Raw genomic sequence first — 27,873 nt, 5'->3', positions numbered from 1 at the left:
TTGTACCCAAGGTAAAAGGTCGCTTTACATAATGTGACTGCACCTGTAAAAAAGTCCCCCCTGACATGATTGACTATCGCTATCTCGTTTACAGAAACAAGTAATTGCAATGTTAATGAATACGATAAACGATTAATTATTTTTACGCATAGCAATACCAAACATACCTTTTCACAATTATGTTATTACTCAAGACGCTGATACACTCCATTAAACAGGTGATGCTTAACCTGTTTACCCCCAAACTGATAACTAAGCAGGGCGGGGCAGTGCGCATGCGCGATACCTCTTTGTGGCCCTTCTCTTCTTGGCGCTTGCCTGGTCTTCAGGGACCTATTCCAGCAGTAAATCCAAAGGATAGGACTGTTAGGCAAATATATAACCACTCATTTGAAATTATTTAGTGGCTGAACTGTTGAAACCTATCTTACTATAGACGGAAATCGTCCGATAGGCACAGATCGCCCAGGGCGTCGACTGGCCAACAAGCAGAGCATCCATTCATCCTTTCATTGGCAGCTGAGGTGCTCCAGTCGAGCTAGCTAGCGTTAGCCAAGAGGTAGTGGGCAGCTGTATCAGAGGTATCTTCAAAAATGTCGGGTTACCAAGGAAAGAAGAACATTCCACGAATTACAGTGAGTATTATTTTTTTACATGAGAAACATGGCATTTATCCTTCGGGTGTGGTGGTGGTGGTGGCTTTTTTTTGTTGTTGTAACGTGCGCTGAGCCTCAGGATTAGACCAAAAGCTAGCCGACGCTTAGCTGTCGCGTCCATTCATTGACACGGACGCTGTCAGCAGCAGCAGTGCTGCTTCAGGTCCACACACCGAGAGCCTGGAAGGAACGACGATGACCGGCCAGGGGCTTTGCATCCGCTGCGAGCTCTCTGGCATTTTCTAATGTGGATCTTTGGTCGTCTATCTCTATGCAATGAAATCTCTCTGCTCCTTTTAGCTGCCATTAGTAGCTGTTAGCTCCCCTCCACCGTCTCCCTCACAGCATCCTTAGATTGCAGGGTGTAGCTAACAGGTTTCAGTGCAGGTTCCTTCACTGTCATCCCTCATCTTTCATCCTTCATCCTCTGACATCTTGCTTCTCTCATTTTTTATTTTTTTTTGCTGTTGAATAATTAAATTTTTTGCAAAAAAATTCCAATTCTGCAGCTAGAGCAAGCTTGGGGTGTTTAACCATCATTCTCTGATATTCTGTTTCAAATTGAGATTTACAGGTAAAATATCAGTTTTACTTTGTGGTGTAGCATTTCAACCAGAACGCCCAGTATTAATTAAGGGCCTACAGTAGGGATGCCGGGATAGTTAAGAGAAGTAAAACCTCTTTCGTAAAGTAGGTCATTGGACAGCACCCATCAAAACCTTTTTTTTCCTCAGCTTTCATCATGCATCTGTTGTAGCCAGAGTGCTGAAGCATATAACGCGAAAAGTTTGATCATATAAAAGCAACAAACTGTGTTGTGAAATGTCTTAGCTCAGGGTCATGCTCGGTTTTGTACTGTTATCAAGGACTATTTCACAGGTCCAGGCTGGGTTATAACACAACATCACCCCCAGACACCATTTATTAGTTTGGAATAAAGCAAAATCTGTAGTATCACTCTACTGAGCGTTTGACAAAACATCAACTCCAGTAAATAAGGCTTTGTCTCTGAACAACAGTAACTTAATTCATTCAAACATACAGTCGTATCTAGTACCACCAAAGTACCACACAGTCAATTTATCTGTGAGCAGAAATACAGAAACATCATCTCATGTCATTATTTCAAGCATTGATTTATTTTCATAGTCAATTAAATATGTCGTTGTAATGAGCACACCATTTGTTTCCTTTATTTTTTTAGGTTCATTCGGCTAATAAGAATTTTATTTTTTGTATCAGGTGAAATAACCAAAAGACAACAATACAAATACAATGGGGAAATACTGTTTTATTCATGCATATTCTTGAGTTTGTACATTTGTTTTGTAATATACACTCTATTTTCTTAGATACACCCAGCTGAAAATAATGCAGTCTAATGATAAAAGTCCTGCAATAAATACTACCTTCAGGAAGGTTATAATGTTTAGTGTTTATTGAAACTAAAGAAGTGTTTATACAACTGAATTTTCATTCTCAAAAAGATTAGGTTTGTGCTGGGTGTGGTAGAGACAGGTGTTTCTATTATTTTTTGTTTCTATGTATGTTACGAACAGTTCCTACTTCCATTATAAGGATAGCCTACACTTATTATTAATCAATTCAGTTTTATGACTGTAGATTTTAGGATTAATCACTAGAGGCCACTTTATTAGCATAGAAGTGCATCCATCCCTTCATCCATCGTCTTTAACAGCTTATCCTGTTCTGGGTCGCGGTGGGGGCTGGACATTGGGCGAAGGCAGGGCAAAGAATTAAATATATATTTTAATTTTACATAAGGATACATTTTTTTATGGAGTTACGGACGACAACAAATAAAGCCATTTTGAGGTAAGGTACAGCATGTGTCATCACTGATGACTTGGGCTCAGAAAAGACAACTTATAATAATGTATAGTAATGGCCTCATGTCAACACAGTCCTGACTTTTATACCAAATGTATTCCCGCTGTCTGTCCACCGATCAGCAGCATTAGATTAGGTATTGAAGTTATGGCTTTATTGACATTAGAAACCGTGTTTCCTGCTGTGAGGTTTGGTGTCAATCCCTATTGTCTTTATTAGCTCTCCCATCTTTCCTCAGAGACCTGCAAGAGAAGTAGGCCAGCCTCGTACGTTCTCTTTTCATCTCATAGAGGTTGAGTTAATTGTGCCACTCAAGAGTTTGTGCTCTTACTTTGATCAAGACTTGGCTCAGATGAGGTGTCTATTATGTGTGAATAAATCATGTAGGATAACCTTCGTCATAGTTTTAACAGGATGACACTGTGGATTGCTCTATGGTTTGTGGTTGGTGACCATTAGCTATTAGCAACTTCACCAGCATTGTTTCTGCTTAACGAATACTTTTTCTTGATCTCCGAACAAAACAGGAAAAATACTGCGCTAAATGAATTGCTGAAGTCGTCCCAATGTTATTGTCTATTAAATAAGTAATTTGTCTTTGAAATCAGTTAAATTTACTATTGAATAAAGGAGTCGACTATTGGCTACTAGGGATTAAAAGAGAAGATTTCTCGCTTTTGTGGTTTATGGGTAATGTAAAATTCTGTCTCCTCCTTTCAGAGTGACCGTCTCCTCATCAAAGGAGCAAAGATAGTGAATGATGATCAGTCATTCTTGGCTGATATCTACATGGAGGATGGAGTCATCAAGTAAGTTTGATTTGAAGATTGACAACTTTTTAAATAACAAATTGGCAACTAACTCCTATTGGCAGAATGGGAAGCCGACCACCTATTACTCTAACTCTTGGAATCTAGATTGTCTTCGTTTTATCATGCACCCTTCATTCATTTATGTTATTTTCCTTTCATTCATCTCCTTCAGGCAACTGGGCGACAACCTCATTGTTCCCGGGGGAGTTAAGATCATAGAGGCTCATGGGAGAATGGTGTTGCCTGGGGGCATTGACGTGCACACCCGATTCCAGATGCCTGACCGAGGCATGGTGGCAGCAGATGACTTCTACCAAGGCACTAAGGCGGCCCTGGCTGGGGGGACAACCATGATCAGTATGTATTATATCAGACACATTCACTTGTGTGTTTTCACCCATCTTTAGAGTACAGTAGTACTGTTGCAGGGATTATATCATTGCAGATGTGCTTGTGGTGAAGCGTATGATTTGATAATGCAGTTTGCTAGTGGACCTTAAATACAACCTGTTTGTGTGTGTTTTATAGTTGACCACGTGGTGCCGGAGCCTGGCGTCAGCTTGGTTGCAGCTTTCAAACAGTGGAGGGAGTGGGCTGATAGCAAGTCATGCTGCGACTATTCTCTGCACGTGGACATCACCCAGTGGAACAAAGGCACTCAAGAAGAGATGGAGGCTCTCGTGAAGGATCATGGTACGCAGGCAGATTCTGCCTTCGCACACGTGAAGTTTAAAAATCAAGAAGTGTTTCTTGAATGGGGAAAAAAAGTCAAGCGCTTTTCACAGACTACAAAACACTGACTAAATGCTTTTGCTGTAATTTGTTATCCTTTTGATTTTACTTTTCCCATTTCCTCTGGGGTTTCCCTCTTTTGCTCTCCTTATTCCACCTTTGGCTGTTTTCTCTCATAAGTTTTCTATCTTCAGGTGTCAACTCTTTCCTGGTCTATTTGGCTTATAAGGATGTTTTCCAACTTTCTGACTCTGAGGTATGCTCGGCTTCTGGTTAATATTAGCGGGCTCTACAGCTGTCTGTCATAGCGTGTGTTTTTTGAGGCTGTTAGAGGTCTTGGAGGTTGACAACAGCGACCACGAGCTGATCAGTTTGTATGGTTTTCCTTTAGATCTATGAGGTGTTCAGTGTAATCAGAGACCTTGGAGCCATTGCACAGGTGCATGCTGAGAATGGAGACATCATTGCAGAGGTAACTGAAGAGAACCACTAATAAAGTATCAGCTGGAAGCAGATATTGACATTTTTGAATTATAATGTTCTTGTCTTGACTGTTTAGGAGCAGAGACGTATTCTAGAGCTGGGGATCACTGGCCCTGAAGGCCATGTACTTAGCCGCCCAGAGGAGGTAAGATAGAGTACTGGCTTCTCAAAAGAGAAAGAGTTTTGTAATTATGTACTTGAAAGATCAAAAGATTGAAGATACAGTATAGGCAAGACGAGACACTGTCAGAAAGCTAGTATGGAGACCAGGTTGAAGAATCTGCCTTTGTGTGTCTGCAGGTGGAGGCCGAGGCAGTCAATCGGTCTGTCACCATAGCCAATCAGACCAACTGCCCCCTCTACATCACCAAGGTGATGAGCAAGAGTGCAGCTGATGTCATTGCCCTTGCCAGGAAAAGGGGTAAAGAAAAGATTTTTTTCTTTACATATTTACTGTACTCTGTCTTTTTTTGTGCTGACAGCTTCCTGTCTACTCCTTTAGGTGCCGTGGTTTACGGAGAGCCCATATCTGCCAGTTTGGGCACAGATGGTACCCATTACTGGAGCAAGAACTGGGCAAAGGCGGCAGCCTATGTCACTTCTCCACCGCTCAGTCCAGATCCCACCACACCCGACTACCTCAACTCTCTGCTGTCATGGTAGGTGCACTGTGCCAGAACCTAAAGATAACATGCCAGCCTTGGACAAGTGTTACTGCAGCGTGCTGCATTTTATTTTAACCAAGTCCCACCCTTTACATACACACACTTAATGCTAAAATTGAATACTACATTTCGCAAAGCGTATCCATGGTCTTCTTCCCTTTCTTCTGTTCTAGTGGAGACTTGCAGGTGACTGGTAGTGCTCACTGCACTTTCCAGACATCTCAGCGTGCAATAGGAAAAGATAACTTCACCCTCATTCCAGAGGGCACTAACGGCACTGAGGAGAGAATGTCCCTAATCTGGGACAAATGTGTGGTGAGCATGATGCGACCCACTTTTCACCCATTCCTAAAAATCCTTTCACCAATGAATTGAGAGCAAGTGACCTCGAAAGCCTTTGCATACATATGTTTAGTTGCAAATATGTGATGTGTTGTCTTAAAAGGTGACTGGTAAAATGGATGAGAACCAGTTTGTGGCGGTGACCAGCACCAACGCGGCCAAGATCTTTAACCTGTTCCCTCGCAAGGGCCGTATTGCTGTGGGTTCTGATGCCGACCTCGTGCTGTGGGACCCAGACACTACTAAGATCATCTCAGCTAAGAGCCACAACCTGGTCAGATGGTTACTTTGCTACTTATTCAGAGTGTATTTTAATAATTTGTGTCCCTGACGTGTTAGGACTTTGTTGTTAAATTTGTACATGATGCACTGCAGTGCACATTGTGTGCACAAAGTGCTCAACCAGCTCTGTTACGTAATGTTACAGTATCTGAAGGGAGCAGACAAAACAACAACTTTCAGTTATTCTGCTGCACAAAGTCCAATTCAAAACCAGTTTACTTCTTTATTTATCATAGTTGTTTTGGAAAAAAAAACCTGTCAACATAAAAACATAAATATTTCTGCAAGTAATCTAACTCTTAATTTAATCAACTCTGTGTGTTTTTACTACTCCTGATCAAAGCTCTTCTTTTTTTCCAGGCTGTGGAGTATAACATCTTCGAGGGCACAGAAGTGCGCGGAGGTCCTGCGGTGGTGATCAGCCAGGGCAAGATTGTGTTGGAGGAGGGCAGCCTTCACCCCACGGAGGGCTGCGGTCGCTACATCAGCCGCAAACCCTTCACTGATCACGTTTACAAGAGGATAAAGGCTCGCAGCAGGGTGAGCTCTGATTGCAGGGAGTCACACCTCTGAGCAGACACACTAATCTGGTTACACGAAAACAAAACTCTTACACAGCTACTGGTCTGATGAATTGTCCTCTATGTTTAGCTCACAGAGTTGCGAGGAGTCCCCAGGGGCCTGTATGACGGGCCGGTGTGTGAGGTGACTGTGACCCCCAAGGTGATGTCCACCGTCTCCTCAGTGAAGACTTCCCCTGCCAAGCAGCAGCAGCAGCAGCAGCAGCAGATTACTCCGCAGCCAGTGCGCAACCTTCACCAGTCTGGCTTCAGTCTGTCTGGTGAGTGAGAGCACACATTCCTTCCTGTCAGCTGGCCTTGTTCACAACAAGGCAATTAAGTTTTAATGTATTACATCTTTTTTTTTTAGGTGCCCAAGTTGATGACAACATTCCTCGTCGCAACACTCAACGCATTGTGGCTCCACCTGGTGGGAGAGCCAACATCACCAACCTCGGCTAGGCTCCTTGCTAAACTGAGCCAAGGGTGCAGGGCGACACAGGACCAGAGGCCACCCTTACCGCTGTCACATCACATCTGGTCACCTCTGACCCCCCTCACCCCACCCACAAGCACTCCATCCATTCTTTTTCACATAATACCATTATGTCACATTGTGCAACAAAAAAAAGGAAAGCACTATTCCATACGGTTTCATCTTTCCTGCCATATTCCGTTGACAAGGAAGGATCACGTAAATTGAAGCAGCTTTCTTTTGCGTTTTTAAGCCCAGTTTGGTTATGGATGAAATTAATTTGTTTACATTTTGTATCATTTTTGCTGTACATGTTTGAGCTGTTAAGTTGCCCTCTTGGCTCATAAAGTTGACAGAAAAGGAGAGGTTAGTTTCATGGGCAGGCATTTTAGAAACTGCAGGTGTTTACAATTTTTCTCAATGCACTGTTCATTTAACAGATGGAAGTTATAATGCACTTGTGTGTTTTTGTTACTGCAAGAGGTGAAAAGACTCCATTGTCCATTTTGTAACACTGTTGAGCTGTAAGGTTGATGTTTTAGTACAAAAATGTTACATTGTTGCCACAAAAAAAATCAAAATACTAATCATGAAAGATTAGACTGAAGAACATGGTTTCTACAACACCTAATTTTAGGTTTGCAGTATTTAATCTTTGTGTATGTACTGTGTAAAACAGAACAATTCACCTTGGTCCTACTTTTGAGTTATAGTTGCACTCTTCATTTAAAAATAAAATTGATGTATTTTTTTTTTAATCACATTAACTCATCTTGGAAAGCGCTGACTGCACTGAAAGGAAAAGAAAGGGTATTTTAAGGTTGAGCTACTCATTCAACTCCGCCCTTAATATGGGAGCGGGGGGTGGGAATGGCTGGCACATAAAATTTTGTCTGAGTCACATGAACCTTTTCCTTCATCAAATCATTTAGATTTTTCCTCATGTTTATGAAAAGGTTGTCAGGGCCACAAGCTTCCAATACTCTGACCGGTGTATATTGTTCAGGAAACACAGACACTAGGAAGAAGCTCGATGGGAGATAGCTGACAACCTCTCTACATCCGGTGCTATAGGACCATTGCTGTATATGTGCAGATGATGTCCACACCCACACCCTCATTCACCCCGTCTTGAAAATATGTTTTGCACTAACAATCCAAATGGTAAAAATGTATGTGAGCTTGCAACTTTTTATTTGTATTGGATATGTCTGTATGTTTTAGGATATTTGTTGAATCAAACTACTTGCCTGCCTGTTCTGTAAGATATTGAAAAGCACACTGTATCTATGAAGGCTCTCTATAAAAAAGTGGAACCAAGATCTTTGAGACCTGATGAAAAATGCTTCGGTATGTATATGAAATTCCACACAGTGTGTTGATGATGTGTCCTCTGTTCTCGGTGTTAGTGTTGTGAATGACTATTCAGATATCCAGTTTCTCATTTCTTAGCCCCTCTACCTGCCTAACACTGTTGACACCAGATTCACTCAAGGTTGTAACTGTATTCACTAAACCATGGCAGGTGGTCAGGTTCACAGCACTGTGCGGCCGTACTGTAAAACACTGGAGTATTTCTTCCTCATTGCCTTGTCAAGTGTAGGTTTTGTACGCCAAGCTATAATGTGAAGTGTTTTACATTTGGGGAAGTGTCTTGGTGATGGTTATTGAGTTGTGATGTTGAGCACTGTTGTTACCCGTCTCCCGGCAAGTGTGATACTCTTGGTCATGTATGTTTAGTAGGATACCAGGGTTTTGGGGGGCGGGAGGGGAAATCATCAGTCTTGTCAGCATTTGACCCTATTTGTGTTGACTTCAGTGGATTAAAATAATAAAAATTAAAGTTATGGTATTGACTGTTTTTTAAAAATGCAGAACAGAAGGATAATGTGTGGCAACTTTAATTTAACCTCCAGCACATATTTACTGAAGACAGACTTTACTGAAGTAGGACAAATCTTGTATTTGCACATTTATTAAATCAAGATTTTAATGGGAAGTGGAGGTAATTTTCAACTCTTTAACTGAACTTATTTTGTACAACAAATATATCAGATGCAAATAGATATATTTACAAAATGTTTTCTTTAATCTTAAGCTCATAGTTTTTTTATGCATCATGAACACATTTTTACACAGTATGTAAGGTTGTGAATCTTAGTCACATAACCAAATAATTGTAGTTTTGTATTGTTAACCGACAGATAATAACTTAAAAATAATTAGCCTTTTAAGGCCATTTAACAATGCTAAAACTGTTTGACCTATAAAATTAAATTAACTCAAATTAAAACGTGTCCCACCAGATCCAAGCTGTGGATGGAGTTACTGTGGACAAGCAGGAAGACATAGAGACACTAGGTGGAGACACGAGGTAGACACAAGGTGGAGACACTAGGTGGAGACACAGTTGCGATGCGCTGCCTCCCCTTCAAAGCAGCGCTTGGTTGTTAAGACAATTAATAAACCACAGGGAGCTGCCAGTGAAATGAACTGAGCAACTTCACAGTGAATGCACACATCAGCAACAGCTCAGTGACTAGTGATGCCCCCTGGCTATTTGACAGCATGATGAATGCACTGACTAAACCTGAAAGGGAAATCCTATAATGTCAATAACTTTACCGTCACTAATGAGAGCTTTTAGGGGAAAACAAAATGCATCAGGAAGACCCGAGTCCTCCGAGGAAAGTATGTAAATATGAGTCACAGCAGTGTGAGCTGTGCTTTCAACCCACTGAGCATACATAGACAGAACTATTTTTCAGTCCACGAGGAATTTGTCATCACTAAATTATTTTCACGCACATTAATATAGAACTGTTAGCATTCATGATTAATTGTATTCCCCTTTAGAGACAATGATTGAGAGCTTTATCAGAATATGAAAAGAATACTGAGTTAATTAAGATTATTAATGAATCTTCTAAACATGAAAACATAAAGTTGCTAAAAACATTTGGGGTGTTCTTGGTCTGTTCCAGTCTCATAGCTGACTCCAGCAAGGCTGCAGATCTAATTAGGTTATTACATATGCTAATATTGCATTTGGAAGATGATATGTTTTTATAAAGCGTGCCACACAAGATATTCAGTGGTTGGTGTTTTGTTTTTAATGCCACCACTGAGAGACAAGAGAGGGAGGGGTGAACTCTGTCATCTGTACCATCTGTATAGTTTATTGCTAGAGCTGGTAGCTTCCTCTCCAAATGGCATGTGTGCAGACGTGGTGTGATTTAAAGGTTCACAGACATGTCAGTCAATGACAACGCGAACACAGACAAGCACTCTCGCTGCACTGTCGTTCTTTCCCCTGTGGGTAAGCTGTTGACTCCACTCTTACTGCACTTAACGCACTACTGCTTCTCTTCCTTTTCACGCTCGTATAGGGAGTACATCTCTGCTACAAAAGGAGCAAATAAATCAATACAGTTGGTAGAGGATGTCCTCTTGCCCTTTGATGCCTCTTCTTAACCAGAGAGGGATTAAACACACGCTCAGTTGTTCTCTTTTGCACTAGTAAACAGCACCTACCCATCAGATCTCATGAGATTTGAAACATTGCATATAGATGGTAACTAAAAAAGTAATGAAATGAGTACAGCCTGAGGAAAGAATGTCTGAGACCGTGTATGACTTAACTTGACATCTCTAAATCTGGGGGATTTTTTTAAGAGGCTTGTGGGCCGGTCAGGATTGAGGTCAACAACCACAAGGTCAGTTGAAATTCCACAGAAGTATATTAAGACATCCATCTGGCACTGCTTGGAGGTAATGCTACATAACATTGTAGACATGTGAATAGATGAATTGGACGTTTTCAGGGGCAATATATTCAGTGAATCATCCAAAAGAAACCACAGGAGACCTAAAATGTCCTCGTAAATCCTCTTTTTTTAGGAATATGACATACAAATTTATTGTAATGTGACGTGGGAGCAGCAAAGTCCGTTAGTTTACGGAGCAGTTTACAAACATTATTTTGACAACAGGAACAGCATTACGCAAGCTTTGGAGACCCAACTGACCAGCATTTCTTATATTTTTGGTAAAATCATGCAATATAACACATTTTCCGATTAACATTTGTATGTATTTGAACTGTTCTTCGGAATTATAAAACATGTAAACATTTTGATTTCTTTACTATGAAGATTTTTTTCTTCACTTTCACAAAATGTTATACACATTTGCTTTATTTTCATCCCTTCTAAGCTGGATGCTTCTATAGTTTGTTTTTAGAAAGCAAAAAGCCATCTTCTTAAAGGGGTAAAAATATGTCTGATAAATATATATATATATATTTATTTTTCTTTGACAATCCAGGAAAAATCACAAAATGTTATCAAAGCTGAGACTTTTTCAAATATAAAATTTCAAAGCAGCCACCATCCAATACAACTCGCGCAACAATGCAAAAGGAAATATATTTTCAGCCGCGACATTAAAAGAGGAGTCACGACTAATGGATAAAGGATTACAGTGCCTATACAGGCTCTCCTTTTTCTGACAGGGACAGTTGGTGGATTTTAATGGTGGGAAGGTTTCTGGCTGGAGGCAGCTGGGCGCAGTTGGACTCCTGCGGAGGAGTCCCACCTCTCAAGACGCAACAGCAGGTTCGATGGAAGCTTTTACTGCAGAATTTGGCCACTTTATCCTTGCTTGTCTTGGCCGGTCCTGATCCACCTGCGGAGCCTCCAGGAAAGACATTCCACTCCCTGCTGTCCCTGGAGGAGGGGGTCCTGGACAGGGCCATGGAGGAGGAAGGGCTGAGCCGAGAGTGCACCCCTCTGCTGTCCGGTCCCAGAGTGAGGGCCTGACTTTGACCCTGAGTTTGATTCTGACCTGCATTCAGATGATGATGGTGTGGTCTGGGGGTCTTTCTCAGACAGTGAACTCCGAGTAAACTCTGGAAAGCTTTCTTAAACTCCTGGTTGGAGCACGGGTAAATTATGGGATTAATGCAGCTATTGAAGTAACCGAGCCAGAAGGTGATCTTGAAGACAGTGTCTGAGGGTCTGTATGCGGGAAAGATGGAGCCTGTAGGAACATTAGGACAATAAACACTGCATTAGTGTGATAGCAGACGGAACAACAACACACACAGATATATTAGAAAACAAGGGTCTAAAAGCCACACTAGCGGCTCCGTTATGCTGCAGGCACAACTGCAGTTCGAGCTAAATGCTAACATCAGCTTTCAAACATGGACTAAGTAGCACATGTTAGCATGCCAATTAGCTAAACACAAAGTACAGGTGTCACTGATGGAATGCAATTAGTTTTGTAGCTGTTTGGTATCCTCTAGATAAGCTAAATTAACATTAATGCATCCAATAGTCATACATCCCTTGAAACCACCAATGTCCACCTCAGAATGTCTCTTTCAAGAGAATTCAAGGGAAATAATAAGGATTAAACTTGCAATGAACATGAATGTCTGTTCACATTTTACAAATGTCAATATTTCCAATTCAATTTATCCAAAGGTTTTTGAGATTTTACTTTTAACCCGCTAACCTGCTGGCGCAAGCAGAAAAAGAAAATCAGCGTATTACCTCTTCCTCTGGGGATTTTTCAGTTTAATCCATTCTTGACTATAAAAAGCTCCCTACTTGCCATCAAGGTGAACAATTTTATTCTAATTATCTTCATAAATTATGCTATTTACTTCAGAAAGCATGTGTACTTCAGAAAGCATGTGTTGGATCCTTAATGAAGAAGCAGAGAAAATGGCTTAACATTGACATTATATGCAGCCCTGTTAGTCATTATGAATGTCACTGCCAGTGAATCATTAGAATAATCAAATGGCTGCTTTTCTGTGTGACTGGAGTCTGTCTATCTATCTATCTATCTATCTATCTATCTATCTATCTATCTATCTATCTATCTATCTATCTATCTATCTATCTATCTATCTATCTATATATCTATCTATCTATCTATCTATCTATCTATCTTCAGATGAAGAAGGGAAAAAGCTGTCTTGTAAAATGTTTCTTTGGACCAGCTGTTTCTGATGGCTAAACGGGGAAAAATGAGAATGTGATTTAGAGATGGATGGGAAGAAAATTATTTTGCGGGCGGCTGTACAGCTTGTATATTCTATCCACAGTTATGCCAAAAAAAAAAACAATATTTTCTAATCCTTCATAGAAAATGAAGAAAGGTATTGCAGCTGTTCAATATCATTGTTCAAAATCAATAAAACATCAATGACTCATTTTATGGAAACTGTGAACTCCAATTGTTGTCAAATAGAGCACAAGGTGTTTTATGTCAATGACACATATATTATTAGAACTTAGTCAAACAGAATCTATTTTAAAACATAATTACTGTAATTTCCTTTTTTTGTAAGTGGTGAAACCTTTAGTATTCACACATCTTTCAGAAACAATGCAACATTAGCAATCATTTGGAGTTCACTCTTCTTTTGGCGTTTTTTGGAGTTTTTTGGAGTTTTTTGTCTCCATAGACTGTATGAAATATGAACATAGTCTTCAGCCAACTAAATGTGCCACTTTAACCACAAGCTAAATTAATGTCTCTGCCATTATTGCTAGACAGGCACTGTAGGCTATAGTGTTTATTATTTGTTTGTTACATTGGTGAGAGTAAACAAAAAAAAAAGTACATTTGTGGGTGAAACTGAAACAATGATTTGATTGAAGCTTAAACCCTTAGCAGAGCTGAAAGGAATTGCACTGATTCTGTCTGTGATATCTGGATCCCAAAGAACAATCCGTCTTTTGAGACTTTTTACCCTTCGGTTGTGATGTAGACATGTACTTCAGGGTTTGTCAGTACATCCTGACATCACTGTGGTTACAGGTGACAGAGTGCACTTCTGACCACACCAAACGTTAAAGCGTTAAAGTGCTTCAATTTGTCTGAAATGTTAACTTGAAAAGCAGACAATCTAAAAACAAACACAGAGCTGAAACAACTCATCATTTTACAGTTTTTGACGAGATTGAATTCCCACGGTTTATTTTTCTCAAAATAATGTTAAAGCTTTTGCAATAAATCAAATCAAACAATCCAGCTCAACACGACAAAACCAGAACATTGGTGATTTGCTCATAAATCTCTCATTGCCCAGAGACTTGGTATGCAGTCTGATGCATTAGAAAGGGAGTATTGTTAAGCTGAGGCCTTTTCTCATTTCCAAAAGCAAAAGCCAAATGGTAGCAGCTACATTTACAAGCATGATAGCATAGAATAAATAAAACAAGCCCAGAGGGGTTTGTGAAGGTTTTGTCATTTCTCATATACACTTGGTTGGAACTTCCTATCACATTCCCATCATATTGACACCAGCACATATTGTTGCAAGTCGTATGAATTACCCTCAAGCCCACTTCAGGGACAGTAGTGGCGGGAACATCAAATAAAGTCTGACACTGAAGTGACGGCTTTATCTGTCAGTCCTGGACTAGAATTGCGATAAAGTGAGAGAGGAAGGAGCAGAGAGATTACTTTAAGCTTCATTCAAAGATATCTGTTTAAAATATATGTTGGTCTGAAGTGCTGTGTTTTGTTTACATAGAGAAGAGCAATGGTGCCCGTCAGACATCCCACATTTTTATTGGGCCTATTTATAGAACATCCTACCTGACCGAGTCAAAACATTTACTACGCTGCTCAAGAGGCCACTAGACTTGCATGGATGTCGGTAAATTCAGAGTATGCTTGCAAAGGAGCAATTCAATTAACATCTTTAAAATTGCGAGTACTTAAAAACCTGTCAGCGGCATGATTCGATCTATAAAAGGAATTCATGCAGAAGTTAAGTAGATTTCTTTAAGTGGTCTGACTCATATGTGTGAGTGCAGATTATCAAATGTATGAACCTGTTTATTGTTAATTTGAGTCATGATTTAAGTGGGGCTGGCTCATTCACTACCATGCATTAAGAGCAAGTGAGCATTAAAAGGCAAGGAGATGCTCTGATAACGCACACAGAGGAAGAGCAATTTCATTCTCAGCTACATTACTCCACTACACCTTTAGCAAATAGTTATCTGATACTATATTAATGCTCTTAACCCTAGATTGCTAACGTTAAAAAAAGTAATGTTGGGTATATTTCAATTGATATAATGTACCTGAAAAAAAAATACTTCTCATCAAAATATTTTAAATTACAACAATACAAGGCAAGTTGAAGTACTCTTCTTTTATTTTACCCCATAAGATTTCTCATAAAACGAAAAACAGGTATCATGGGGGATTCTTAAAAAAGACTCAAAATGGGTTGAAAAATTGGGGAATTGTCAATTAAACAAGATTACAAATCTAAATAATGGAATTATGAACTTGTTCTTTGTCCACCTGCTCCTGGGACGTGTGAGCCTTGTCTTGCAGGAAAAGTCTCCCTTCAATGTTAAAACCCATTCGGGTGAAATCCGAACACATGCTTTTTGAAAAAGACAGGGATTGAAGCAAAGAGACACGCCCACCTTTATTAACATCAGTGAGCATCATAAAGCTACAGAAGGACCTACACAACACAGACAAAAACCACACAATGAAAATAACGTAAGCACAATCGCTCGGGTGAAAATCACCCAACAATACTGTTGTAGGGTTAACGACCTATGTTGCACCTGTGCTTATTTAAAGCAATAGTCACATTGTAGGAAACATATGCATTTTCTTTGTGAACGAGATTTGGATGAGAATACTGTTCAATATTAATCTGGTGCCAGGAGACCGTTTAACTTCAGCATACAGCCTGGAAACAGGGGAAGAGCTTGGCTCTGCTCAAAGGAATCAAAGTTTGCCTATAAATCTCACTGAGGACTTTATCTCCTTATACCCTTTAGTTTTAGCAACATGCCATGATTTTTCAATTTGTGAGTTTTAGGTGCTGGTAGGCACCACACACAGGGGAGAGTAACTTACATTCTCTGCTCAGGGAGACATTACCCCACTATGTCGGAGACTCTTTACATAACAAATAGTTTTTTGCTGCTATTTTAATGCTCTGAATTTCCAGTTCAACTTGTTTAACTGTTAAACAACTCAAACAAATGCTGCTCGAATCTCGGGCATCCAAATGACTGAGAATCACATAAAAGATGACAATACTCACCGATGGGTAGCACCAGGAAAAAGGGCAACCAACACAACACGAAGCAGCCAACCACAATGCCCAAGGTCTTGGCGGCCTTTTTCTCACGTGAGAACTTGAGCAGTCGTAGGGCGAAATGTGTGCGGCTTCGAAGGGACTCGTCCTCTAATACAGTTGTGTTGCCTCTGTGTATTCTGAGTATTACTCGCTCTGAGTCGGATTTCTCTGTTTTGTGGCCCTCTCTCAGGCCCCGGCTCTCCCTGTGAGCTACCACATAAACCCGACAGTACATGACCAGTATGATGGCCAGAGGGAGGTAGAAAGAGCCCACGGCAGAGAAAATAGCGTAGGCGGGCTCCTCCGTGATCTTGCAGATGGACTCATCCTCGGGTGCCGGCTCTTTCCAACCAAACAAAGGTCCAATAGATATGATGATAGACAGCACCCACAGCAGCATCACTGCCAACAACGCCCTGCGTTTTGTCACGATGGATGGGTAGCGCAGAGGGTAGCTGACTCCAATGTAGCGGTCAACAGAGATCACACAGAGGCTCAGGATGGAAGCAGTGCAGCAGAGTACATCCACAGCTGCCCAAACATTGCAAAAGGCTCGTCCAAAAACCCAACGATCCACAATCTCAAAAATAGCGGAGAAAGGTAGTACAGTGGAGCTTAGCAGCAAATCTGCCACTGCCAGATTGACTATAAAATAATGTGTGACTGTCCGCAGGTGTCGGTGGCAAACCACAGAGAGGATTACCAGGATGTTACCCACAATTCCAAACACAATGAAGATGCCAAGCACAAGGCCCAGAACCACAGCCTTGACCACGTTAAGCTCTGGGACTAAAACTTGGCTGCAGTTGGAGCAGTTCTGTGTTACAGGAGGTGGGGTCATGTTGTCCAGCACGGGAACCATCTATTAAAAACAAAGCTGATGCTCGACCCTGTCCTGCACTGCAAAGGTGGACAAGAACCTATTTTATTTTTGTTTCACAAAGGGACATCAGGGCATTCTCATAAAAGCCATTAGAGTAATGATCACATTAAGTCGGTCTTGTCACAACATCATTTGAATGATGATGCCTTTGGCAAATGAGCCATTATGTGCATCAAGAAAAATAAAACTACAGGATGCATGCAGAAACACTGCGAGAGAAGCATAATATATGCAGACCAAAATTTAATGTGCTGAAATCAGGTAATCCATCTTCAAAACGTTAGTGATGTTGAAACTGTCTGTGATTATGCTGCTGGTACAAAAAACCCAAGCTAGAAAAGCATTATAGATGGGATGCACAGATGTTTCCATCTCAGAAAATCTTTGCGCGTTCTATGAACAAAAAACTGCAGTTTGAAAGCAAAATGATTTTAAAAGTCTTAAAAATTGGAGTAAGAAACCACTTTTCTGGATAAGGTGGCAGATGAGCAGTAGTCAACATCCAGGCTCTTCAGTATTGAACCCAGAGAAAGATTCAGCCTCAACACAACTGGACACAGCAACACGATCCAGTGCCTTTAAAAAGAAAGACAAAAGAATCTGCTTTATGAGAATTGACACATCCATCACATTCAGAAAAATGTAATATTATTCATCCTTGTTTTGTGTGTTTTATTACATTTTGCAGTTCTTTAGTGTCCGTAGCCTCATCTTGTGCTTATCGACTAAGCACAATATGAGGTTGAGTAATAAAGAAATCCAAACCAGGACTGACCAGACGTGTTTTGCACTAAATCATCTAGGGAACAATTAAAACTGATGGCATTGAGCCAAACCAGAATAGCTAGAGAGTCCACCGACAGCCTCAGACCTCAGAATAGGTAATATAATCATAAGAAATCATGTTATAATATTTAGAGATAACGTAAGACATGTTTTTGGTTTCCCTTGGACTGAGCCGGTTTAATGCTAAACAAAGCTCATTGTCTGCTAGCTCTAGCGTCATAGTTACAGCACAGATGTGAGAATTGTATTGATCTTCTCTATTGATTTTCTCATCAAACACATTTTCTAAAAGTCCAAATTGTACATAGTTGTTTTTTCGGCATTGCTTTCTGTAATACCTACAGTACAATTTCAAGTAAAAAAGAAACACCCTTTTTCCACGGCAGTAGGCTCAGTTGGATTTCTAGTGACAATTTTGTGCACTGCTCCTCTAGTAGTGTTGATTGTTGCCTGAATCGCTTCTTCTTCCATGCATCAAATTCATTTTAGCTTGAATGCTCTGTTCATTGACTTCAAAACAATGTTTTCGTTCCATGTAAAGTCCTCCATTTTGACAGATGTGAAATTAATCTTGCCTGAGCAGATTACTGACATTTGTAATGTGGGTGTTCCTTACCTAAACGTAGATTAGATCGGACTAGTAAAAGTAGTGCAGCCATGTTGACGATTTGGGGATTTTGTTAAGCTGCTTTATTTGAGACTAAATTAAAAGTTTGTCTGAGTTGCCCTCTTTTTCTGAGTTTGTTCTATCTCTCTATCTTTTTATCTCTATATCTTTTTATCGATCTATCTATCTATCCACATTCACAATACTGCAGACTGCCAAGACAGCGGTGAGGGCGGGTGAAGGCATTTAGCAGTCCCCCCAATCTTCCAATATTTAGCCCCCGCCTCCTCCATTGCTCCTCGCTACACTCTTAGTTAATGGCTGACCTTTTCCTCTGTGCCCCACAAACCGCTGCTCCTCACTGGATCTGTGTTCAAATTAAAAGGAAGACCTGTTTAACATGTTTAAAGTCTGCTTCTTTCGAAATGTAATGGACTTTTATGTCTCTGGTTGACTCCTCCGCTGGCATGGTGGCAAAGCCTAAAGCAGCCATCATAACACAGCTCCCGAGAGCTTCTCCCACCCACTCAAGAGGAAGGAGGTGGACTGCTGGTGCCTCTAATGTAATTATGGAAGAGTTTATCCACAGGAGAACTGTATTGAGCTCATTACACCATCTTCATCACTGAAAAAAAGATTCATTACCTCAGCTCAACATATTAGGTGTCCCTCCATCATGGAAATTGGTTGTTACTGTTATATTAAATATACTGTCTTATAATGCAATAGAGAAAGTACGCTTGATTTATTTAATGTAAGACAAGTTCAGTCATATTGACTGAACCCACATTGCTCCTGTTTGCTTATTCACTCACTGCTAATGGCAGACTTTATGACAGTGACAGTAATGAGATGTGTATGACATTTGTGGCTGCTTAGTAGCTTTAACATTCAAAATAAATAATATGGGAATACAGTTTGAAGTGGTTACTAATCTTCACATTTATCTTTTATTTTTATGTTGTTTTTTTATCAGAGAAATTGTGTTCAAATTAAAAGGAAGACATCATTTCTTGAGAGTCAACCAGATGAAATGTCAGGAAGATTTCGTATGAATTCATACCTAATTTGATTAATTCTTACTGCTCATACTTTACAATCATACGACTTAAACATTTAATACAATATTTTGAAAAAAAATCAAGTTTAAATCACATCCATTAAATTGCCGTTTGAGATTGAGATTTTAATTGGGTTACGTACAGAGGTGCAGTGATGTAAGGCACAGTGGTTAGGCTCTTTTCCAGCACGAATCTGTTGAATATGCATGCAGAGTATAACACACATCTACAGTGGATGTTTTCCAGTGACAGAGCAGTTGTAGCCTATTAATGGGCGACTATACCAAACCAGCAGCTCTATAATAAATTGGATGTGCTTGGCCTTGCTCCAGGCCATGTCATTTGTCTTGACTTGTGACTTTTGTTAAACATTATAAGCATGTTTCTCCACCACAGAATGTTTTCAAATATGTGTTCTTGGTTGTTTCCCAGACAGACACACAACAATCTGTTGAAGTGGCTGATGAGCAGCTGCAGCTCAGAGTTGGACAGGAATACACAATTATGATGAGGACAGTGGGAGACTCCAGCCTCTCTATGTCTGCAGCTATTTTAATTGGCCAGGAGTAAGTATCCACTCTGGCTCTGTTATCTCAGCTTCTTCATTGCAAGCTGAGAAATCCCCAGCTCTGTAAGATGAAGCCAATAGATGATACCTGACAGAAAGTGGCATCCACCTTAATACAAATGGCGGAGATAGGGACTTGCGATAGTCTGCAATCATTGACCTCAAAGTGCATTTATAATTGTTCAACCAAAAATTAAACGACATTCGAAGGAAAGAGATTGATCGAGACAAATTATAAAACAACAGAAGTAGCATTGTATAAACCAACACGCCTATTTATCAGTGCGACCCAGCCTTGTTATTTTAAAGACGCAACTCCCGACCAGAAACACATCAAAATTAGAAATAAATCACTGAATTGCTTTCCAAATTATTTCCTCAATTTGATTTGGAAATGAATGAAACCAGCATATTGTCTAGTTACTTTATAAGATACCCTTCTACATTTTTGAGAAATATTTCCTCTTTTTTTTCTCATCCAAAGTCTGCTCGTGCGGTCAGAAACAATACCATTATTCAGCATCTGCATTACCAGCACAAACAGAAAATTACAGAAAAAGCCTCAGTTAAATGAGCAAACATTGGTATCAAGGGACAAAAAACAACTATCCACTCAAAAATGATTGTTTGAAATTGAATTTTCCAGCACTCACCTCAACTTTGAGTTTTATTCTCAAATCCCGACGGCTCGCCCGATCCGCGTTTGGACGCGGTTGTGATTGCTGACTCGCACGCGGAGACGGTGATAGAGAAAGTGCGCTCATCGTGGAGAGAGCCTTCACATCGGCCGGTATAAACGCCCGATCTCCAGGTGCTCCAAGTCTCTTCAGATAATGATGAGTAGCCTTCCAAATGACTCACTGCTTTCTCCTCGAACCACTTCCCCCCGTACACCCCGCAACCACCACCTATCCAAACATCCTCATCCTCGTCCCCACAGCACCTCACCCCCTCCATCAGCATCACTCGCAGTGCGTCATCACAACCAGTGACTGTGTCCCCAACATGACTTTTCATTCACAAATGTTTCTTGAGCAAGCGTCACCCACGTCGCGAACTAAATAAAAAGTTATGATCGTTTTATTTACCATATTGGTGACGCTTTGGATTACAGCACAAATTATTATTGTGTAAATATCTTGAACATGTGGTGTAGCAGTGAAATACTAACTAAACATACACTATATGTTACTTATGTAAAAGGGTAAACAAGTGATTGTTTGGCTCTAATAGGAAGCTTTCTTTCACTCACATTTCCCCCATGTCACTAAAATAATGGTCATTAGCTCAACTACAGTTACTCAAGTTTTAAAACTCCCAATAATAAACTTGCTATTTGTTGAATTGATAAAAAGCTCTCTACACCGTTGTTAGCTATGTTGTCGAATAAAGTAGATGTATTTGGCTCTCCATTAAGCCAGATTCTTCCCACGTTGTTATCAAGCAGGAACATACAGTAATTATAATACAAAATTCAGAGAAACAACATATTTTCTGTAAGTGTTACCCAGTTCTGTGACAACTACATAATACAAAAGTGTGATTTATTTCTACATCCCTATTCATGACATGTCATGTAATTAATTCATTATTTGTCCATGTGTTACCAAGTAGTTTAGCATTTTTATTAATACTATTTACACACATTATTTGATAAATGTAACCTAAGACATTTTCTTTTTCATCAGCAGAACTAATAACCAGTGCACTTTCAAAGATAGCATATATTGTAAACATATGTGTTTTGAAATTCATTTTAAAGATTATCATTATTTTGGTATGGGGTATGTTCTTATAATGTTTGAGGATTTAATTGAGCTTTGTCTGTCTTGTGAATAGAATGACACATAATTTACATTCAAATAAATACAACATTCACAACTATCAGTGGCTCAATTTAGCCAATACACATATGGTAATACCTGAGGTATACCAATCAATTGTAATTTACCTGGCAATGCATTTTCATCAGTATTAAGCACTTTCTATCTCTTTTTTTTAAATAAGCTATGATGAAGAGACAGACTAGAAAAAAGGCACATGACACATAAACAAACACAGTTTGTTATTATTGTCGTTTATTCTTTTAATTTTTTTTTACTGATTTGTTGTTCAACAGCTGTGTGCTGTGTAGAAATCCTCTTAAAACAGTTGATTCATTCTTTGTTTTTCTGTTGGATCCAGATATGAAGGCATTACCTAAGGCATGCTGCCGGCTCACAGTGAGAGATGTTAAGCCTCTCTGTGAAGTACACATTTGACCGTTTAAAGTACAGCTTCTCTGCTCAATCAATGCCAGAGCTTTCATCGTACAATGCGCTCTGTCCTTGTACCTGCTGTTGCAATGGACAAATCCACTCTGGCATATCAAATGAAAAATCATAAGCATGCAGTTGAACTCTCTAAAAGTGTAATAGAAACATGAATAGACACTTATATTTTACCAGTGAATAAATAGGTTATTTTTCAAATATTATTATGCTCACATGACACAGACGGACACTTTATACATATTTATTCAACTAACAGATACATTATTGTGTAATTGTGTTTGCATTAATAACTAGCAAGTGAAACAACCCCATGCTGAAAAAAGATTATATACATAGTGAAGCGGTGAAATGCTTGTATGTTTGCATCTTGTCGGGGTATATCTAACCTGCTGAAAAAGCAATTACCTGTCTCAGCTGGCCATGCAGTGAGGCGGGCTGCTGAGTTTGAAAGATACTGAAATCAATATCTCCGCACTGGAAGAAACATTTCCTGTCATTGAGGCAACAAACCAGAACTGAGCATTTGCAACTAAGTTTGGCATTTGCAGTGGCATTCACCTTAATTGCATATCAAGAGATGCCCTCTCCTATATGGCTCTGCCTTTGACAAAATCGTAAGAGAAAAGAGGCACAGATTCTAATCATCAGAACAGGTAAATGCAAACAGCATTATACTGTTTATCTAACCGTGAAGTGGTATACATAAAATATTATATAAAAGGAAAACTGGTAACTGCTACTTATATGTAATCATGTTCTCGAAGCCACTGGACCGCTGCAGTTTTTACCTGTGAACTGTGGTGAAAAAACTGAGATGACATTGTGAAATAAAGGTGATTGAATACGTCATCGTTGATGAAGCTCCTCATGTGGAGCGTCCTGCAGCAGTGAGCTCTCCACCCACACAGAAATACAGCTATCCTGACAGATAAAGAGAAAAGAACACTTGACTGATCATTTGCAAAAGACAAGACGTGTTAAAAAATACCACTGTAACTGCCACCATCCTAGAAGACAGTACAGATATGAGTACAAATCCAAGCAAAGCACAAAACCACAAATAATCTCAATTTCCTTTGCATGTGGCTCAAAAAGCCTGAAAATAAAGGAAGTGTAAGAGTCTTTGCAAGCATTTACAGTTTTGAAAACCTTGTGCACAGCAGCACCTGTGCACAACCCACATGCCACATTTTTATGATTTCTGCAACCTGGCAGTTTTAAAAGTAAAACCGTTGCAGCACGGGGAGATTATGATGTTTAAGTGGAATAATGGTTCGGTCTTTTATTGGGCCTCAGTTGTGGCGCTTTCTACAATAGCTGTAATGAATGCCGACCTAATTATCTCCGCAGACAGAACTCCACAATGAAGAGGACTCTAATTATGGCCTAAATGCTGCTCTCGTACTGTTCAGTGTCATACCCCAGGGTTATAAGAGGGCGACTACTGCTGTCTTCTCACCACGTCATATAAACACACACACACACACACACACACACACTCGCACACACACACACACACTTGCACACACACACACACACGCACGCACGCACGCACGCACGCACGCACACACACACACACACACACACACACACACACAATCACACACATACACACAGGGCTCAGTGCTTAGCTGATGCTCTTCTGTGCAGGCTTTATGGTCTAGTGCAGGGATTATCTAACATGGCAACATTCACTGCCCCCCCTCTGACCATCGACAGACTTGTCTATTATCTGATTAATAAATCATAACTGCAGATGTCACTTGTGCACCATTGTAATTTGTATTGGAAAGTACTGTGCACCAACATTTTGCAGGAAAATCTCATTGAAATCCTAAAGACAAACTAAATAATTCATGAAATAATGGCTGAAAAAAGGGCAGCAGGGTTACTAACAGATACATTACTCCAGTCCCATTCTGAGCCCATTCATTTAAAATGTTTGAATGTAAAATAATTGCAGTTTTATCTGCTCTTGTGGATTGTTTCAAGACTGAGAAACAGTTACATTAAGTTTCTCAATTCAGACTAAGTCAGGGCAGCTTGTGTATTAACCTTCATTTGTAGGTCTTGAAAATCGAAGCGAGGAAATGGGACAAATAGGGGGGGGAAGTAATTTGGTGGACAAAAAAATATGCAGCGGTGACCCAGAGTTGGTGTCAGCTAATGAGTGCAGCCAACAAGCAGTCATACAGCACATTGAGATATAAGTAAGGAAACTGGCATCATTACTAGAGGAAAGGGCAAAGTTCTACTCTGTTATTGTCAGTGACAGGTTTACAGAGCAGACGGCATCAGGTGCATGTCTGCACAATCAGTTATTTCAGGAGACCTTAGTGGCTTATATGAGGCTTTGAGGGATCCAAATGAACCCCATGTGTGCACAATTGTTAGGTAATATTGATGGGTTTTGAAGTTGCCTCTAAAAGAAAAGAAAAAACATTTGTTTATTCCTCTTTAAACAAAAATTAACTCAATTTGTATCCTGGGTAGATTTATAGATCATGTCTAGCACAGCGATACTACATGCAGTGAAAAAGAACAGGAATATGAAATACAAATGGATGGTTTTAGGGCTTATATCCTTCCAGAAAGCAACAGTATGGCCTTAAGGTACAAGAATGTGACTTGCAGTCAAGGTCATTGAGCGTACTAACGATCACTTGAGACTTGAGCGTATTATTAATACTGCCAGCATATCTAATAAGAATATGTACTTACTTTATTATTACTGAGTGGCGTATTTTTCAATTATTTACTACCTTTGGTCATTTACCGTTACACACGCAGTTCTAACAGAAAGCTAAAATCACAATGATCCACTGTTGTGCAGATTCATGGAAAGAAGCTGTCTGAATTCTGCCTGCAGGAGAGTCTATATTTGTCTAGGTGACAGTCCAATTTTCCACAGACCATCAGGGGAATATAAAAATACAATATGAAAAAAATGCCGGTACCTGAATACCACAGCAGCTTTAATTATTAATTTCCTAGGAATTGGCAGCAAATGTCGTTTGTTTGTGTTTTGTCTATTTCAAGGTCAGCCATTCACAGGCCACATTGTTGCTGTGCACGACGAAAGAGAAACAATGTCTGGCAGATATAACATATTGTGCAATAACATTTCAAGGTGTTCGTCCCAAAGTCGATATCACAAGGATCAAATATCAAAGAATTGATAGTATTGATAGATAGTAGTTTTGATAGATAATGGAGAAATATGTCATTTTCGTAGAAAAGTAGCATATTTGTCTGGCAGATATAACATATTGTGCAATAACATTTCAAGGTGTTCGTCCCAAAGTCGATATCACAAGGATCAAATATCAAAGAATTGATAGTATTGATAGATAGTAGTTTTGATAGATAATGGAGAAATGTGTCATTTTCGTAGAAAAGTAGCATATTTTAGTAAGTTGCTTGGAAATAATATGTGATTTTGATCTGGTAGACTTTACCAATGCTCTTATTTATTTATTACTTATATACTTCTATATTATAAATATACTATACTATTATAAATATACTTTTTATTGTGCCATTTTGAAGAAAAGTAGCAGAGTTAATGAATTACTTATTAAGTTATTTGTAAATAATAATATGTGCTTTTGATCTGGCGGACTCTACCAAGGTTCTTTTTTTAGTGAAAATCCCCATGCAAGTAGGCCATGTGAAATAGATATTGTGTGCGATTATACAAAATTGCATCCCCTGGCTGAAAACAGCCTGCAGAGGAGGACTGTATGTGTATTAAATATCTGCAGCCTGGACAGAAATCTTATCTTTAGAGAACACATTGTGATTAGAAAGCTGGCCTGTGACATCTCAGGAAATGAACATCTAGACAAAGAGATGAATCTCCACACCGGAGTGATGTCTCCTGCTCTATGTGACCTGGTCATTGTACACGAGAAGACTCGACTGTGCCCTCTTGCGATGGATATGGAGCGGTGCAGATCACTGGAATCAGAGGGATTCGACTTGTCGCTGTGCGCATGCGCATTGCAGACGGTGTCGAAAACACGGAAGACCACGATAGAAGATAACACACAGCACCTCTCTGTAACGTCTTCTCAGAACTTGTTTTAGGAAACAATAACTGTCGTACATCGGATCCGGGGTCAGACTTAACTTCACTTCGGTGCTGACAGCTTGTGAGTGATGATGGTGTCGATAATGCGTCTGTAGCTAAAGCTGCTTCTCATTGAAACACGTGACAAACTGTTAGCAAGCTCCGTAGTGACTTCAGCAGCTGAAGAAGATGCCAGCTCGTAACGTTGTGTCCAACGACACCCCGAGCAGCAAAGTGAGGTACTCCAGGTTGGCCTCTGATGATGACGGCTACACGGATTTACAGGTAGAAGGAATTGCATGTTAGGCAACCCACTACAATATACCATTGCATACATTTTATGAAATTGTGTTATCTGTGTTATGTTATGTGTGTTATCTATGTTAGATGCTTCTATGTATGTATGTATGCAGACTCGAGGCAGACATTTCCTGACGTTAAGCGCCTAGTAAGAGTCAAGCTCCAAAACAGTTGATCCTACATATCCCACAATGCAACCTGACATGTGTTTAGTTTTCTAGATTTTACGTAGCTCCCTCACACAAGGAGAAATTGTTTCAAGTGTAAAATGTAAATATCAAGAAAAGGCTATTTTTGACAAGAAATAAAATAATTGTATTTCATATATTTTACCAGAGAAACCAGTACCAGAGAAACCAGAGAAACATATGGTCCTGGCTTTTTTTCTTTATCCGTCCTGCCATTCCATGGGCAGGCTTGTTTGTTTTTCACTTTCATAGGGTTCCTGTTGTTTGTCCATTCCATGTGAAAGCGACAATATTGTCTCATATTTGGAAAAGCTCCTTCAGAGTCACAATTCTAATGAAACAAATGTGTTCACAAGTGGAAAAACACTCTGCACATCTAATATATTGTGTTTTTTCCACAAGTAGCTTTTTCAAGGAAATTTTCTGAGAGTTCACTACAGTATTTAGTCACAAGGGATGCAATGCATAACCAACAAACGCGTCTTCAAACACATAATTTAACATGACAGCCTCCTTAAAAATAAAATCTGTCAACCAGTCAGACTTTAACTTCTCCAAGAAGTTAGAGTACATTATGAGCCAGAATATTTTTGACTTGCCAGTTCAGTACATGAGTGGGAGAACAGGCATTGCCACAGAAAGCATGCTGTGTCAGAGAAGAGTGTTTTTAATTAAATATTTTACCTCCTCCGCAGTTCAAAAGAAGCCCACCCAAAGTCCCATACAAAGCTATAGCGCTAGCCACAGTCCTCTTTTTAATCGGCTCTCTGTTAATCATCATTGGCTCCCTTCTCCTGGCTGGATACTTTGGAATCGCTGTGAGTACTTGTGTGACGCACAGAGATTTTACAATGTGAACAATAATTTGACTTTATTTGAATTAATACTTTCTCTTTTTTAGCACTCAGATCGAACTGTGCCTGTCCTTATCATTGGGATCCTTGTCTTCCTCCCTGGAATTTACCATCTACGAATAGCTTACTATGCATCGAAGGGCTACCGGGGCTACTCCTATGATGACATCCCCGACTTTGATGACTGATAGACACCCCAGCTTCGGTCTTCTTGTACTCTTATATATACTACGTATGTTCTCCTTTTGCTAATTTAAAGGCACTGACTTTTTGAAAGAACATAA

The 27,873-nt window shown here is 39.8% G+C and overlaps 3 protein-coding genes across 3 annotated transcripts; 2 read left to right on the top strand and 1 right to left on the bottom strand.

The window, feature by feature from the left end:
• The first annotated feature begins 293 nt into the window (after window positions 1-293).
• Window positions 294-8,676, top strand: dpysl2a (dihydropyrimidinase like 2a). The gene is made up of 14 exons (XM_068604502.1): window positions 294-635; window positions 3,228-3,316; window positions 3,492-3,676; window positions 3,848-4,012; window positions 4,246-4,307; window positions 4,443-4,523; window positions 4,611-4,679; window positions 4,835-4,955; window positions 5,037-5,193; window positions 5,373-5,514; window positions 5,645-5,815; window positions 6,184-6,363; window positions 6,475-6,664; window positions 6,754-8,676. The coding sequence occupies exons 1-14, from the start codon at window positions 594-596 to the stop codon at window positions 6,843-6,845; spliced, it is 1,746 nt and encodes a 581-aa protein (XP_068460603.1). The 5' UTR covers window positions 294-593; the 3' UTR covers window positions 6,846-8,676.
• A 2,586-nt stretch (window positions 8,677-11,262) lies between these two features.
• Window positions 11,263-16,859, bottom strand: adra1aa (adrenoceptor alpha 1Aa). Its single transcript, XM_068566402.1, has 2 exons — window positions 15,962-16,859; window positions 11,263-11,898 (listed from the first exon to the last, which is right to left on the bottom strand). Exons 1-2 carry the CDS (start codon window positions 16,857-16,859, stop codon window positions 11,345-11,347), a joined length of 1,452 nt encoding a protein of 483 aa, XP_068422503.1. The 3' UTR covers window positions 11,263-11,344.
• A 9,336-nt stretch (window positions 16,860-26,195) lies between these two features.
• Window positions 26,196-27,873, top strand: tmem230b (transmembrane protein 230b). The gene is made up of 3 exons (XM_068605345.1): window positions 26,196-26,532; window positions 27,431-27,553; window positions 27,637-27,873. Exons 1-3 carry the CDS (start codon window positions 26,437-26,439, stop codon window positions 27,775-27,777), a joined length of 360 nt encoding a protein of 119 aa, XP_068461446.1. The 5' UTR covers window positions 26,196-26,436; the 3' UTR covers window positions 27,778-27,873.

The sequence above is a fragment of the Clinocottus analis genome, unplaced genomic scaffold, assembly GCF_023055335.1.
Source record: "Clinocottus analis isolate CAN_PGR_092001 unplaced genomic scaffold, fCliAna1.0.p SCAF_7, whole genome shotgun sequence".
In the NCBI taxonomy this organism is placed as follows: domain Eukaryota; kingdom Metazoa; phylum Chordata; class Actinopteri; order Perciformes; family Cottidae; genus Clinocottus; species Clinocottus analis.
The sequence above is the reverse complement of the archived record's forward strand: the minus strand, read 5'-3'. Positions and strand labels throughout refer to the sequence as shown.

Excerpts from the sequence above, each read along its gene's own strand:
- dpysl2a (XM_068604502.1), top strand. The coding sequence starts at position 594 with ATGTCGGGTTACCAAGGAAAGAAGAACATTCCACGAATTACA. Across the intron at positions 636-3,227 it reads AGAACATTCCACGAATTACA|AGTGACCGTCTCCTCATCAA; the intron begins GTGAGTATTATT and ends TCCTCCTTTCAG. Across the intron at positions 3,677-3,847 it reads TGGGGGGACAACCATGATCA|TTGACCACGTGGTGCCGGAG; the intron begins GTATGTATTATA and ends TGTGTTTTATAG.
- tmem230b (XM_068605345.1), top strand. The coding sequence starts at position 26,437 with ATGCCAGCTCGTAACGTTGTGTCCAACGACACCCCGAGCAGCAAAGTG. Across the intron at positions 26,533-27,430 it reads ACGGCTACACGGATTTACAG|TTCAAAAGAAGCCCACCCAA; the intron begins GTAGAAGGAATT and ends CCTCCTCCGCAG. Across the intron at positions 27,554-27,636 it reads CTGGATACTTTGGAATCGCT|CACTCAGATCGAACTGTGCC; the intron begins GTGAGTACTTGT and ends TCTCTTTTTTAG.
- adra1aa (XM_068566402.1), bottom strand. The coding sequence starts at position 16,859 with ATGGTTCCCGTGCTGGACAACATGACCCCACCTCCTGTAACACAGAAC. Across the intron at positions 11,899-15,961 it reads TTTCCTGGTGCTACCCATCG|GCTCCATCTTTCCCGCATAC; the intron begins GTGAGTATTGTC and ends ATGTTCCTACAG.